The sequence below is a fragment of the Gadus morhua genome, chromosome 20, assembly GCF_902167405.1.
Source record: "Gadus morhua chromosome 20, gadMor3.0, whole genome shotgun sequence".
NCBI lineage: Eukaryota > Metazoa > Chordata > Actinopteri > Gadiformes > Gadidae > Gadus > Gadus morhua.
The window spans coordinates 8,641,997-8,658,126 of NC_044067.1; the positions used below are offsets into that span (position 1 = coordinate 8,641,997).

Consider the following 16,130-nt stretch of genomic DNA (forward strand, 5'->3'; position numbering starts at 1 on the left):
GCCTTTTGAAGACGAGCAAGGGCTGCTGGTAGCATAGGTTATGCTGCATTAAAAAAATAAGAAAAATACAAGCACCCAGAGGAGAATTGCATCTGCCAAATCCTGACCACCAGTAAACACTTGCGAAGGACCAATGTAGACTTCACTCGTTACAACATCATAAGAAAATTGTCCGCAAATAAAATCCCCTTCAGTTTAGGATAATCACACAGGTTATGCAAGAACATATTTATGTCAGGATAGGCCTACCAGGCTCCAAGTCGTCACATATCTCAATCAGACAAAACCAACTATAACCACATTGGCATAGCAATCGCACCGTGTGTAGCTGCTACTAGCTGCAATCTATATATACAATGCATACTAACTGGAGCACCAACCAGAATCAGATCACAATCGATTGGGACCGTTGGTAACCTTTGGCCAGGTCATCACGATTCACGAGCAAACAGAACCTGCAGCAAAGTTTACGTAAACCAATTTCTTACCTTATGTGGCCCTCCACATGCAGGCTAGATGTCGTATCCATATCGATATTATCCAGTGTCACAAACGTGCTTTTTATAGGAAGCAAAATGACCGGCTATTTTCTGAATAAAAATGACAATTTTGGCTGTCTTGAAACTTCTCCAGTGCGTTCACACCAAACGCAACGGGACGACAAGATCCCATACAAAGTGAACGTATAGACGCGTATCGGGCGAATATTTTTGATTTGTCGCGCCACACTTTCGCCGTGCACAGGCAAGCGCGTTCACGAGGATTTGTGGCGCTAAAATGTTCAACTTTGAAACGAATTTCGCGTGATGACAGCCAATCAGCGTTCAACAGCGTGGCCACTGAGTGACATGTGTAACGTAACAGCCAATCAGCGTTCAACCGTCAAACTCAGCGCAGTGCAGTCCGGGCTGTACTGCAGCATGGAGGAGAAAGTGATTGTTGCCGTTTGCGACTCTCGGAGCTCTATATATAATAGTATATAATATAATATAATTGTATAGATAATATCACGACCAAAAAGCTCTGTGTGCCTCCGGATGGCCGTAGCGCAGGGATCTCATAGGGATTGGGCTTCTCGTGAGTCGGGGGTTTGTTTACCGGCGTTGCCATGGTTTCCGGTCTTGTGCGTTCCAACGGTTTATTAGGTAGGCCTATCTAATAAATGATGTCTTTGAGCGCGCCTATCGCATGATTTTAGACTCGACGATTTCGGTTGAGTATGTGGGGATTTTAAAAAACTTTTTTTTTTTTACACATTTTAAAAACTGGTGGGGTCAAAATTCGTATTTCAAATAGTGGGGGGGGACATGTCCCCCCCGTAATCGACGCCTATGTGAGTATCTGTATGTGCATCAGTGGCGGCTGGTCGTTTTTTAAAGTGAGGGAGGAAGGACCGCGCGCTTGGTTGCCAATGGCCTGCTTGCACTGTTGGTGTATGGTGCCATAAGAATGTGAGACTCAAGTTGTTTCAGGGTGTTTTGGTGAACTACAAAATAGAAGGGAGGGAGTTATGTGAACAAAATGTATACAAAGCCACCAGTGGCATCACTGTAATTTGAGAAGGAAAGGATGCAAAGCATATTAGTCAAATCAGGCCTACTATTGGTTTGTAAAAGTAAATAAAAAAAAATCTGGGCCTATCATTGGGCCTATTTTTGCCCTCACTGACTGAAGTTATTTAGCTATGTTTATTTTCAGTTACAATTGCTTGTAATGCTACCAGTAAGTCATGCGTACCTAGCAAACCATGTAGCACTCTCAACACTGACGTTGCCATTACTTCTGGTGACCTTGATTTTGGGAGTGGTCTACCTCTTTCTTTGGTCGCTAACTTAGCACTGTAACTGAATGAATGGAATGCTTTTTGTAATAAGACGTTAACAATGTCCTCCGTTCCAATGTTTCCAATGTTTCCATTGTGCATTTAGGATCTCGCTGTCGCAGATTTCACTTGCTCTGCGTCTCTCAGACTGAGCACCGCGGCAACGCAGACCGGGTTTGTTATCGACAGCGTTGCCAGATTGGGCAGATTTCCCGCCCAATGATAATTCTTCCAGCCTAACATGGTTAAAAGTAGCCAATTGTGTGGGAAATCTGACCAATCTGGCAACACTGCTCAACATCCAGGGATCCTGCTTATTGGTTCATAGTGCAGACGGATAGATTTTTGCGCGAATCAGACCCCTTAAGGTCCCACCCACTCAGAGGAGGATTTTCCTCCTCTCTCCCATTGAAACCCATGTTATCCACCTGCCGCCAGTACTTTCGGGAAAATGAATGGGAGTCAACGGAGGCGGAGGGAGGACGTTCCTCCCTGAAGTAATTGTCAAAAGGCGATAGGGGCTGCTAATGTCCCTTTACCCAGGGAAACGAACATTATATATTCAAAGGCAATAAAGTAGTCATATTTAAGGGCATTCATTCATTACAATAGTCCTGGGCAATCTACATTTTTTATTCTCAACAATGTTAGGGAGGATCTTCCTCCCTCTCCTCAATGGAGAAGCCTCCACTGATGTGCATTAATAAACACATTTGTTGTTTCCATCCGACATAACATGTAATGTATTTTGATTTGAGATCCATTGAAGTTTAGCTTAGAACAAAGGTGGTTAGGTCTCATATTCATTTTAGTATGCATAATCAACACCACTATGTGTTTAATTCTGTATCCCAGGGAATTTAAATGGCAGCCAGCTGTTTCTACTCTTAACAATAATAACCTTATGTTCGGTTTTCTAAAGCCACTCTGTCCAGTTGTTACAGCTCTTAAGTTTAAAGGAACTGCTCTAATGTCCAACGCTGCAGGTTTCAATTGTTTCCAGCCTCAACGGCCAGAGTCGCTTTGGATAAAAGCATCTGTCAAATGACTGAGGGATATCAATAGGATATTGGGACGAAATGTAGCCTCAACTGCTACTTATAGCTTAGAAAAATGCTGACTAATCAACTGACAAGCTTAAATGTTTATTTTACAACAGTGTGCACAGCATTTCCTGTTGTTGAATACACCTGGCAAAAATCTCATGTTGGTAAATGTTATCAAGAGGCTCTTGAAGACAGTTGGCTATGATTGGATGGCCAATGCTACACTAACCTGCTTTTCAAGATGGAAGCGGAGTGGACCTACGAGGTAAAGCCACCGACATACATAAAGAGTGACCAAAAGCATTGATTTATACAAATAAATGAATTATGAAGATACAAGGCTTCCGCTTTATGCAAATATGTATAACATATTATCGCGATGACAAATCAACATAAACCATAGAGGTGTTTTTGAGGCTGGCCTCCCCAGGCCCCATCATGGATCCGCCCCTGCCACTGGGACTGTGTTCGGCATAGTGTGCGAGAGTCAGATTAACTAATATTACTGCCGGCCACAGGGGAAACATTAAACTCTTACATAATGAAGGCATGAGTTTGAAAGCACCAACGACGCCTGACTCACAGTGAAGGAGTGAAGAGGAGGCTACTGTAGATCATGTCATGATCATGGATAACACTTCTGACATAACAATGTTGACACTTTCAGGGTTGAGCGGGGAGACCACCAACAGAATGGTTATTTTCTCCCTCACTCTACTTTGCTACCTTCTGATTCTGATGGTTAACATTTCCCTGGTTCTGACCATCATCTTGGACCACAACCTCCACCAACCCATGTATATCTTTGTGTGTAACCTGTGCCTCAATGCTCTTTATGGAACTGCCGGTTTCTACCCCAGGTTCCTTCTGGACCTGCTCTTCTCTTGGCACGTTATCTCGATCGGCGGTTGTGTGGTGCAAGGTTTGGTCATATATTCCTCAGTCTGCATTGAATATTCTATCCTTGCGCTGATGGCCTATGACAGGTATGCTGCAATATGCCGACCACTCGACTATCACTCTCTTATGAAAAAGCACAATGTCAGTCTGCTTACATGCTTCTCCTGGGTCATTCCTTTTTTAATTATACTGGCTTCTACTATAAAAACATATACATTGAAATTATGTGGCACGCACATAGATAAACTCTATTGTGCCAGTTGGTTGGTAGTTAAAATCGCTTGTTCTCCTGGTCTGACAAACGCTGCTTTAAGTTACATTACCATCATTATTTATTTTTTTCATTTTGTTTATATTTTTATGTCGTACTTTTATCTGGTCAGAACATGTGTGAAGTCGATAGAGAGCAAAAGAAAATTCATGCAAACTTGTTTGCCACATTTAGTGACTTTGCTCAATGTGATGGTGGCTGTGTTGTTTGATGTGATGTTTATGCGATTTGGCTCAGCAGATGTGTCGCCAATGATTAAAAATGCATTATCACTCGAGTTTCTTATAATACCTCCTATTGTCAACCCACTAATATATGGTATTATACTTACCAAAATTCGTAATCGAATAAGGTTTATTTTGTTTCACAAGAAAGTTACAAATTAAATGGTTAAGTGGGTACATTTTTTAAGTCTTTTTCAATTAGGATTCGATTAGGTTAATTTTTGATAACAGAAAAGGTGAATTATGAGTTAAGAATATTAGTCTCATTTATTAATTTTCATATTTTACATGTATTATTATAATTGAATATTTACAATGGCAAGGTGTAGAAAATATCATTAAAAAATGACATTAATTATAATTTCTAATAATCATAGCAATATGTATGCTAAATTGTTATCAGCATTAATTAGCAATATATGTGTGCTAAAAAGCCTTTCTAGGATTTTCTATATATTATACGCTGTATATATTGGTGAACCATTGGAATGGGTCCAAGGGTATAAAAAAACCATAGAGATTTCCAGATATATAAATGTAATTGTATTGCTTGATAGTTACATATTGTCTCCATACAACATGCCATTTTTTTTTTATATCGTTCAATAAAAGAACATGGGTGGGTGGAAATGAAATATTTCAACTTTGAACTACTCTTTATTCCAGAGGAAAAAGTCATGAACAGTTGTGTTTTTGCTATTTTTCGGTAACAGGTAGATTCTTAATGGTTGTGGACTATGACAAACCGAAGAATATTGCTATCATCAGAGACGGATTGAAAATGTGTTTGCATTCTATGGCAGTATTTCATCTGTAATCAACTGGAACTCTGTACTAGTATCGTAAATCAATCCCTCTTGACATCAGGGCCATCAAGCAGTCTGCATGTTCACCGACAGCTTGCTACAATCTCAATGAATTTGCTAATATTGTACGTCATATTATACGTTATGAACGATAATCATGTTTCAAATTATGACAATATCCAGTTGACTCTGCAACTGTCAATTGTTGCACAGTTTAGGCCTGCTTTATGAGTATCTGTATGTGCATTAATAAACACATTTGTTGTTTCCATCCGACATAACATGTAATGTATTTTGATTTGAGATCCATTGAAGTTTAGCTTAGAACAAAGGTGGTTAGGTCTCATAGTCATTTTAGTATGCATAATCAACACCGCTATGTGTTTAATTCTGTATCCCAGGGAATTTAAATGGGAGCCAGCTGTTTCTACTCATAACAATAATAACCTTACGTTCTGTTTTCTAAAGCCACTCTGTCCAGTTGTTACAGCTCTTAAGTTTAAAGGAACTGCTCTAATGTCCAACGCTGTAGGTTTCAATTGTTTCCAGCCTCAACGGCCAGTCGCTTTGGATAAAGCATCTGTCAAATGACTGAGGGATATCAATGGGATATTGGGACGAAATGTAGCCTCAACTGCTACTTATAGCTTAGAAAAATGCTGACTAATCAACTGACAAGCTTAAATGTTTATTTTAGCAACAGTGTGCACAGCATTTCCAGTTGTTGAATACACCTGGCAAAAATCTCATGTTGGTAAATGTTATCAAGAGGCTCTTGAAGACAGTTGGCTATGATTGGATGGCCAATGCTACACTAACCTGCTTTTCACGATGGAAGCGGAGTGGACCTACGAGATAAAGCCACTGACATACATAAAGAGTGACCAAAAGCATTGATTTATACAAATAAATGAATTATGAAGATACAATGCTTACGCTTTTATGCAAATATGTATAACATATTATCGCGTTGACTAATCAACATAAACCATAGAGGTGTTTTTTGAGGCTGGCCTCCCCAGGCCCCATCATGGATCCGCCCCTGCCAGAGGGACTGTGTTCAACATAGTGTGCGAGAGTCATATTAACTAATATTAATGCCGGCCACAGGGGAAACATTAAACTCTTACATAATGACTGCATGAGTTTGAAAGCACCAACGACGCCTGACTCACAGTGAAGGAGTGAAGAGGAGGCTACTGTAGATCATGTCATGATCATGGATAACACTTCTGACATAACAATGTTGACACTTTCAGGGTTGAGCGGGGAGACCACCAACAGAATGGTTATTTTCTCCCTCACTCTACTTTGCTACTTTCTGATTCTGATGGTTAACATTTCCCTGGTTCTGACCATCATCTTGGACCACAACCTCCACCAACCCATGTATATCTTTGTGTGTAACCTGTGCCTCAATGCTCTTTATGGAACTGCCGGTTTCTATCCCAAGTTCCTTCTGGACCTGCTCTACTCTCGCCACGTGATCTCGTTTGGGGGTTGTGTGGTGCAGAGTCTGGTCATATATTCCTCAGTCTGCATTGAATATTCTATCCTTGCACTGATGGCCTATGACAGGTATGCTGCAATATGCCGACCACTCGATTATCACTCTCTTATGAAAAAGCAAAACGTCTGTCTGCTTACATGCTTCTCCTGGATTATTCCTTTTTTAAATCTACTTGTTGCTCTGATTAAAACATCTACATTGAAATTATGTGGCTCACACATAGATAAACTTTATTGTGCCAGTTGGTTGATAGTTAAAATCGCTTGTTCTCCTGGTTTGACAAACGCTGCTTTAGCTTACATTAGCATCATTATTTATTTTTTTCATTTTGTTTATATTTTTCTATCGTACGTTTATCTGGTCAGAACATGTGTGAAGTCGATTGAGAGCCGAGGAAAATTCTTGAAGACTTGTTTGCCACATTTAATGACTCTGCTCAATGTGACCGTGGCTGTGTTGTTTGATGTGATGTTTATGCGATTTGGCTCAGCAGATGTGTCGCCAATGATTAAAAATGCATTATCACTCGAGTTTCTTATAATACCTCCTATTGTCAACCCACTAATATATGGTATTATACTTACCAAAATTCGTAATCGAATAAGGTTTATTTTGTTTCACAAGAAAGTTACAAGTTAAATGGTTAAGTGTGTACAGTTTGAAAGTCTTTTTCAATTAAGTTTCGATTTGGTTTATTTTTGCTAACAGGAAAGGTGAATTATGAGTTAAAAATATGAGTCGCACTTATATATTTTTATATTTTACATGTATTCTTTTAGTTGAATATTTACAATGGCAAGTGGTTGAAAATATCTTACAAAATTATATTAATTACAATGTCTAATAAGCCGAACAATATGCATCCTAAATTGTGATCAGCAATAATTAGCAAAGTTTGTGTGCTCAAAAGCCTGTATAGGATTTTCTATATATTATACGCTGTATATATTGGTGCAGCATCAATGAACCATGGTCATGGGTCAAAGTCCATGTAATGGGTAAAAACCAAAGAGATTTTCAGATATATAAAATTAATTGCATTGCTTGTTAATTGGATATTGTCTCCAGCATGCCATTTTTTTTATATTCTTCAATAAAATCATGTGGCTGGTTGAAAATGAAATATTTCCACTTTGAACTACTCTTCATTGCAGAGGTCAAAATCAAGAACAGTTGTGATTAACTATTTATCGGTTACAAGTAGAAGCTCAAGGGTTTGTGGACTATGACAAACCGAAGAGTATTGCAATTATCAGTGACAGAAAGAAAAATGTTTTTGCAAAGGTATCTAATAATCCAAGTATGTCACCTGTTATCAATTGGAACTTTGTACTAGTTTCGTAAATCAATCCCCCCTGACATTAGGGCCATCAAGCAGGCTGCACATTCAACGACAACTTGCTACAATCTCAATGAATTTGTTAATGTTATATGTCATATTATACGTTATGAATGATAATCATGCTTTAAATAATCACAATTTCCAGTTCACTATGCAACTGTCACTTGTTACACAGTTTAGGCCTGCTATTTGAGTCCCTGTGTGTAGATTAATAAACACATTTGTTGTTTCCATCCAACATAACGTGTAATGTATTATAATTTGAGATCCACTGAAGTTTAGCTTAGAACAAAGGCGCCTAGGTCTCCTAGTCATTTTAGTATGCATAATCAACACCGCTATGTGTTTAATTCTGTATCCCAGGCAATGTAAATGGCAACCACATGTTTCTACTCATAAGAATAATAACCTTATGTTCGGTTTTCTAAAGGCACTCTGTCCAGTTGTTACAGCTCTTAAGTTTAAAGGAACTGCTCTAATGTCCAACACTGTAGGTTTCAATTGTTTCCAGCCTCACCTGCCAGTCGCTTTGGATAAAAGCATCTGTCAAATGACTGAGGGATATCAATGGGATATTTGGACGAAATGTAGCCTCACCTGCTACTGACAGCTTAGAAAAATGCTGACGAATCAACTGACAAGTTTAAATGTTTATCGTAGAAACAGTGTGCACAGCATTTCCTGTTGTTCAATACACCTGGCAAAAATCTCATGTTAGTAAATGTTATCAAGAGGCTCTTGAAGACAGTTGGCTATGATTGGATGGCCAATGCTTCACTAACCTGCTTTTCAAGATGGAAGCGGAGTGGACCTATGAGGTAAAGCCACCGACATACATAAAGAGTGACCAAAGGCATTGATTTCTACAAATAAATTAATTATGAAGATACAAGGCTTCCGCATTTATGCAAATATGTATTTATATGTATAACATATTATCATGTTATCATGTTGACAAATCAACATAAGCCATAGAGGTGTTTTTGAGGCTGGCCTCCCCAGGCCCCATCATGGATCCGCCCATGCCAGTGGGACTGTGTTCAACATAGTGTGCGAGAGTCAGATTAACTAATATTACTGCCGGCCACAGGGGAAACATTAAACTCTTACATAATGACTGCATGAGTTTGAAAGCACCAACGACGCCTGACTCACAGTGGAGGACTGAAGAGGAGGCTACTGTAGATCATGTCATGATCATGGATAACACTTCTGACATAACAATGTTGACACTTTCAGGGTTGAGCGGGGAGACCACCAACAGAATGGTTATTTTCTCCCTCACTCTACTTTGCTACTTTCTGATTCTGATGGTTAACATTTCCCTGGTTCTGACCATCATCTTGGACCACAACCTCCACCAACCCATGTATATCTTTGTGTGTAACCTGTGCCTCAATGCTCTTTATGGAACTGCCGGTTTCTACCCCAAGTTCCTTCTGGACCTGCTCTACTCTCGCCACGTGATCTCGTTTGGGGGTTGTGTGGTGCAGAGTCTGGTCATATATTCCTCAGTCTGCATTGAATATTCTATCCTTGCACTGATGGCCTATGACAGGTATGCTGCGATATGCCGACCACTTGATTATCACTCTCTTATGAAAAAGCAGAACGTCTGTCTGTTTACATGCTTCTCCTGGATTATTCCTTTTTTAATTGTACTGGCTTCTATTATCAAAACGTCTACATTGAAATTATGTGGCTCGCATATCGATAAACTATATTGTGCCAGTTGGGTGATTGTTAAAATCACTTGTTCTCCTGGTCTGACAAACACTGTTTTAGGTTACATTTGCATCATTATTTATTTTTTTCATTTTGTCTATATTTTTCTCTCGTACGTTTATCTTGTCAGAACATGTGTGGAGTCGATTGAGAGCCGCGGAAAATTCATGCAGACTTGTTTGCCACATTTAATGACTCTGCTCAATGTGACCGTGGCTGTGTTGTTTGATGTGATGTTTATGCGATTTGGTTCAGCAGATGTGTCGCCAATGATTAAAAATGTATTGTCTATAGAGTTTTTTATAATACCTCCTATTATCAACCCACTAATATATGGTATTATACTTACCAAAATTCGAAATCGAATAAGGTTTATTTTGTTTAACAAGAAAGTTATAAGTTAAATGGTTAAGTGTGCACATTTCTAAAGTATTTTATTTATTTGCTCATTCAATCTATTTAAGTTAAATTGATGGAATACCTGATAGTTTCATAGTTTCCCTTCTTTGACCCATTATCTAAATAATCAAATAATGATTAGTTAGTTCAATAATTCAACTAACTTATTCTTATTTGAATATTTTGATAATGTCGTCATATAGACTGTATAATGGTGTCCAGACTTGCATGTATTTGTATGGAAATTGTATGCATACAATTAACTTGTTTTCATTTGTTTTCGTGTATCAGTTCATCTTGGATATTTTGGTAAATTATTTGGTAAATAAAAAAAAAAAAAAAAAAAAAAAATCATTCAAGGCTTATTGCAATATATATGATGGCTTTTACAATTTGGTGCAATATTAATGTATCTTTTATCTTGGCATTTTGTTATCATTATTTCAGTTCCAAGTGCTGTTAGCAAATAGTGAAGCAGAGTAGAGGAAAGCAAAATGATGGATTCCCGGCGGCATACGTACATCCTGCTCAAAGCAACAGATGAGAAAGTGCCATTTCAATGTCTTTCTAATGAACATTTTAACGTGTTACCTTTTCCATAAAAATGTCCCCAGAACCTCTTGCCGACTTGATTGACAGAGAACATTATTTCCTGATTAGAAACATACTTTTAACCTGTTTGAGATTCATGTTCCTCAAAACTGTTTAACATCAAATTTTACATTAAATACATCATTTATTCATATAGAACTTGAAATTAGAACATTTGACATAGAGAATTCATGCAACAGCACGATTTTATTTATTTAATCAGATCGCTTTTTTTGTGGGGCCAAAAAAGCGATCTGATTGGCTGGCATTTTCTAGAAATCAAATTGCCTGGGGTTTTACGAGCTATCCTACCAGCTTCGTATATCAACCGATCATACTGGGCGATCGGACTGGCTGCGGTTTTCAAGCGATCAGACTGTCTGGGGTCATTCGCTTGGTTTAACCAACAAGATCAGTGACTACAATACATTCAGCCTGTTCATCTCTGTTGCTGTCGTAGTGTTTTAGCTTGAGAATTGTTCCCGCAGCCGGAGAGCTGAGCTGAAGGTGAAATCGTGGGTCACACGCAAGCAGCATGAAACCTGGCAACCCTGACATATAATGTACGCCAAGGTTTATCTGCAGAGCTGCCGAGTCTTTGACCGTTACTCACGCACCAACCTCAAATTTGTAACACGGAGAATTCCAAAATACGCAAATTACTTTTAATTTTTTTATTTTATTCTACTTATACATATTTTTTAATTGCACATGATTGGTCCCCATCGCTGTTCACCTTTGGAGTGATGTCAAACTCCCCTAGCACAATAAGGTATATCATGAAGCAAATGGTCCCATACACAGCAGAGGGTAGGTTTAAGAGCACACAAGGGAATATTAGGAGTTCATATGGGAATACATAGGCCTAACAAAACTTTCAACATTATGATATTTTATATGAGATGTAATAGTTGGCTACTCCCAACGCCGGCCTCTCAGTAAACAGCGCAGGGTTTTTCCTTGGCCAGATGAGTAGCTGTCTTAAATCTTAATTTGTACTCATACCCTGCACCAGAGTGATTCCCTTCAGTCAGGAAGGTAAACATTGTGCATACCTGACACAATGGAGACGTTCCATTCCCTCCACCCATCCTACAAGTCCAAATCATGGCAGAACCCCAAGCAGGAGAAAAACTGAATCTGAATCAGAAACATTTTAACCGTAAACATGAATGAGAAAAAACTATTGCTACTACATTTTGAACATGTGAACATCGTCGAAATCCTGCTATGAAACAAACAGGCATCACAAATGACTTTAGCGGCCCTGGGTAACTTGTGTTGAGACAACCCAGTCGCCAAGAAAAAACGTTGACGGTGTACGTTTCCATGAACACTGGATACGTAGCATTTCAACGTAAAAAATAGCATGTTATACCTACAGTATCCATGCGTGCCGCTGTGGAGGCGGGTTTCGGGGTTTGGGTTTCACGGCTTTCGCGGCAAATTGTGGACACGATTGTTTAGGGGGGGGGGGGGGGGGGGGAAGTAGACTGTTGTTGACCGGGGGGGGGGGGGGGGGGCGACACGTTTGTTGAGGGGGGGGGGGGAGACACGTTGGTAGGGGGGGGGGGGCACGCTCGACAACGAGAGTTGGTTTTTATTGAAACGCTCGACAACGAGAGTTGTATGGCGTCACATTAGTGCCATAATTCACTAATGTGATAAAAGATGCATTCGGGCGTATTACATTATTCCACACGCGTAGATATTAACTGCGAGCGCGCAAATGATCTCTGCGCGCGCAAAACAGCCTCTCGCGCGCGCAAATTACCTCAGCGCGCGCAAAACAGCCTCTCGCGCGCGCAAATTACCTCAGCGCGCGCAAAACCTCTCGCGAAAGATGTTTTTACGCTCTCGCTCAATTTAATTTTGGCACTATGGGGGAGGGAACCAAGGCAGGGCGATACGTGAAACGGCCAAACGTGATTGGCCGTTTCTGAAGCGCGATATTTGATTGACAGCCCTCCTCACATTCAATTCTGAATTGTCCAGTAAATGGCTGAACGTATTGTAACTCCCGATTCTATGAGTATAGGCGCAGCCTTTGAAGTGTCGGCCTCATTGTCCTTTAAATAGCTGAAGAAAAGCTGTTTATTGGGAGCAGAACGTCCGCCGGCGCCCGACTATATCTGCGAAATGCGGACGTCGTTGAGGCACGCCGCACGCGGACGTTATTGAGGCCCACGCTGTTGGTGGTCGGGGATTACAAATTTTCAGTGCTACGGCTCACGCCTAGGGATAACCCAATATCGATAGCCTTAAAAGGCTGCACCTATACTCATAGAATCTAGAGTTACAATAAGTAACTATCGTTTCAGTCATTAACTGTACAATTCAGAATTGAATGAGAGGAGAGCTGAGGAGGGCTGTCAATCAAATATCGCGCTTCAGAAACAGCCAATCATATGAAAGCCCCGCCCTGCCTTGGTTCCCTCCCCCATAGTGCCAAAATTAAATTCGAGCGAGAGCGTAAAAACATCTTTCGCGAGAGGTTTTGCGCGCGCTGAGGTAATTTGCGCGCGCGAGAGGCTGTTTTGTGCGCGCTGAGGTAATTTGCGCGCGCGAGAGGCTGTTTTGCGCGCGCAGAGATCATTTGCGCGCTCGCAGTTAATATCTACGCGTGTGGAATAATGTAATACGCCCGAATGCATCTTTTATCACGTTAGTGCATTATGGCACTAATGTGACGCCATACAGGTTGTTAGGAATAGGGACGCTGCTTTCGCTAAACTAGCAGCTCACGTGCTTCCTGCGTTTGTGTTATTAAACTGTTACTTTATGTAACTTTTAATGATATCATCTTGTTAGAAACACGTATATCTGAGAGACAACCCAGTCGCCAAAAGCATACGTTGACAGTGTACGTTTCGTGAACACTGGATTACGTCGCATTTCAACATAAAATAGCGTGTTATACACACACACGCACGCACACACACGCAAGCACACACACGCACACGCACGCACAGACACACACACCCACCCACACACACACACACACACACACACACACACACACACACACACACGGTGCATTTCGCTGCTAAAACAACAAAAAAATATTCCCTCAAATATTATTACTAAAGAACCATTTTCCAAAGAACGAAATGTAAACCAATGCATTCTGAATGGGAGTGTTTCTCCGATTTTTCCATGCTACACAGAACGAAATGTAAACCCATGCAAATAAAGACTTCATGGTCATAATAATTTAAATATCATTAATCTCCTGAGTGTGTTGGGTGGTATTCTATTTTTTTCAACGGGGCTGGTGCCGTGTCCTTTTGACCTTTTGACCCCAGACTTCTGGGGGAATAGCTGAATCAATTCATTAGTCAATCAGAAGCATGTAAATATCTTCCCAGTGGCGTAGGAGGACGAACAAGGTGTCCTTCAACATCTACGCTTCCAGGCGATTGCAACGGTGCCACACATGAGCATATTCGAACATGTTTAATGGTAGTAATTAGCAGTCGAAATGGGAGGCCTTAATCAATAATGAGCAGCTATTGATTTGCTTCAATAGATTTGCTTCAAAAAAAATTTTTTTTTTTTTTGGTCATGGGCCCCCCCTCTGCCTTGGGCCCCCCCACAACTGTCCCCTTTGTCCCCGCAGTCCGACGGCCCTGGACGTGACCATCGTTTCGTGCAGCTTTTCCGTGTTGAAGTCTCGTTCAATAAAAAACAACTCTCGTTGTCGAGCGTTCAATAAAAACCAACTCTCGTTGTCGAGCGTGCCCCCCCCTACAAACGTGTCCCCCCCCCCCCCCCCCCCCCCCCCCCCCCCCCCCCCCCCCCCCCCGACAAACGTTGACTACACCCAAAAATTGACTACACCCACTTTCTGAAATGGGATGGAACATAAAAGCGAAGTGAAATGTAAACATTTGATGATTGGTCCATTCATCTCCAGAGTGAATACTTAAACAGAAAACACGAGGAGATCAAGGCACAAACATTGATGTGTTGTACAACTACTATTACTACTATTACTGCTACAACAAAAAAACATATAATCTTTCATGTATGTATAATTGTATAATTGTATAATTTTCTTTTTACTTTTGTACCTTGATCAGTAAATTTGTGTCTTCTCTTACCACTGATTTATTTCCAACAATGTATAATGTTTCAGTTGTATCAGTATTTACTCTTTCAGGTTTAGATTACCTAATGGGACACAAACTAACTCTCTTTTCTTTTTACTTTAATATGGTATGCTTTGATTCTCTGTGTCAATTTATCTGTCATTGTTGTCATCATTATGGATAAGCACCTTCACGAGCCAATGTATATCTTCTTGTGTAATCTGTGCATTAATGGGCTTTACGGAACAGCAGGATTTTACCCCAAATTCATCGCAGATCTTTGTAACAAACTCATGTCATCTCGTATACAAATTGCATGCTACAGGGTTATGTAATCCATTCTTCAAACTGTGGAGATTTGTCCATCCTTGCTCTGATGGCCTATGACAGATATGTGGCAATTTGTAAACCTTTGGTGTATCATTCAGTGATGACAACTAAGAAGGTCTGGATATTTGTATGCATGGCCTGGTTTGTGCCACTTTATCTTATGTTGATGAATTCAGTCTCACTGGTCGGGGTCTGCATTGTGTGGCTCACATATAAACCGGCTCTACTGTGTTAACTGGATGATTGTTCAACTACCTGCTCTCCTCCAAGGGCAAACCAAATGATTGGATATATTAATATTGCTTTTATTTTTTCCCATGCTGTGTTTATCGTTTGGTCTTACATATATTAATCAAGAAATGGCCTTATATCTAAAGATAAGAATGGGAAGTTTATGCAAACATGTATGCCACACATAGTATCAATTATTAATTTCATTTTTTGGAATGTTGACGGATATACTGTATATGAGGTATGGATCGGGTGACTTGCCTCAAAGTCTCCTGAACTTTATATCGATAGAATTTCTACTGATTCCACCACTCATAAATCCCCTAATATACGGATTTAAACTGACCAAAATTAGAAATCGAATTATCACCATTTTTCAATATCAAGTCAAAACTTTTAAGAAGAGTGAACCTCCTTGTGATTCAAAATCGACCGTGATGGAAGCAACGTTACCAGCTATCTAATAAGAAGCGACTTTTCTCTCATCAAAATATTATTGTAATGATACATGGGGTCGATGCTTCGTTGTAAAGTATACACAGTATTGGTTATTTCAATAATAATAAAATGGATGTTTTGTAATTTTTGTTTACTTTCAATAGTTAATCAGATAGGTCATTTAAGAATATTAATATATCTTCACTACGGCCTCTTTTAAATGCACTCCATTTACTTTTTACACAATAAACTACCAGAGGAAAAATACATTATATTTCACGCTTCTTAACATCTATTTGCTGACAATATTTTTTTTCTTTTTTGGCTCACGTTTATATTCTATTTATTGAAAATATTGTACGAGTAACTTGTCCTGTTCCAAGTTTATTCTGTGGATTGTGACT

At 39.9% G+C, this 16,130-nt stretch overlaps 3 protein-coding genes and 1 pseudogene across 3 annotated transcripts; all 4 read left to right on the forward strand.

Annotated features, from left to right (window-relative positions):
- Positions 1 to 3,471: 3,471 nt before the first annotated feature.
- Positions 3,472 to 4,426, forward strand: LOC115533433 (olfactory receptor 10J5-like). Its single transcript, XM_030343968.1, has one exon. The coding sequence runs from the start codon at positions 3,490 to 3,492 to the stop codon at positions 4,423 to 4,425; it is 936 nt and encodes a 311-aa protein (XP_030199828.1). The 5' UTR covers positions 3,472 to 3,489; the 3' UTR covers position 4,426.
- A 1,835-nt stretch (positions 4,427 to 6,261) lies between these two features.
- LOC115533507 (olfactory receptor 4M1-like) lies at positions 6,262 to 7,218 on the forward strand. The gene has a single exon (XM_030344052.1). It carries the CDS (start codon positions 6,283 to 6,285, stop codon positions 7,216 to 7,218), a length of 936 nt encoding a protein of 311 aa, XP_030199912.1. The 5' UTR covers positions 6,262 to 6,282.
- Positions 7,219 to 9,091: 1,873 nt separating this feature from the next.
- Positions 9,092 to 10,050, forward strand: LOC115533508 (olfactory receptor 6C1-like). The gene has a single exon (XM_030344053.1). It carries the CDS (start codon positions 9,115 to 9,117, stop codon positions 10,048 to 10,050), a length of 936 nt encoding a protein of 311 aa, XP_030199913.1. The 5' UTR covers positions 9,092 to 9,114.
- Positions 10,051 to 14,758: 4,708 nt separating this feature from the next.
- On the forward strand, positions 14,759 to 15,752 carry LOC115533510 (olfactory receptor-like protein COR4; annotated as a pseudogene).
- The last annotated feature ends 378 nt before the right edge of the window (positions 15,753 to 16,130 follow it).

What these genes read in the sequence shown, in the direction of transcription:
- LOC115533433 (XM_030343968.1), top strand. Translation starts at nt 3,490, where the DNA reads ATGATCATGGATAACACTTCTGACATAACAATGTTGACACTTTCAGGG.
- LOC115533507 (XM_030344052.1), top strand. Translation starts at nt 6,283, where the DNA reads ATGATCATGGATAACACTTCTGACATAACAATGTTGACACTTTCAGGG.
- LOC115533508 (XM_030344053.1), top strand. Translation starts at nt 9,115, where the DNA reads ATGATCATGGATAACACTTCTGACATAACAATGTTGACACTTTCAGGG.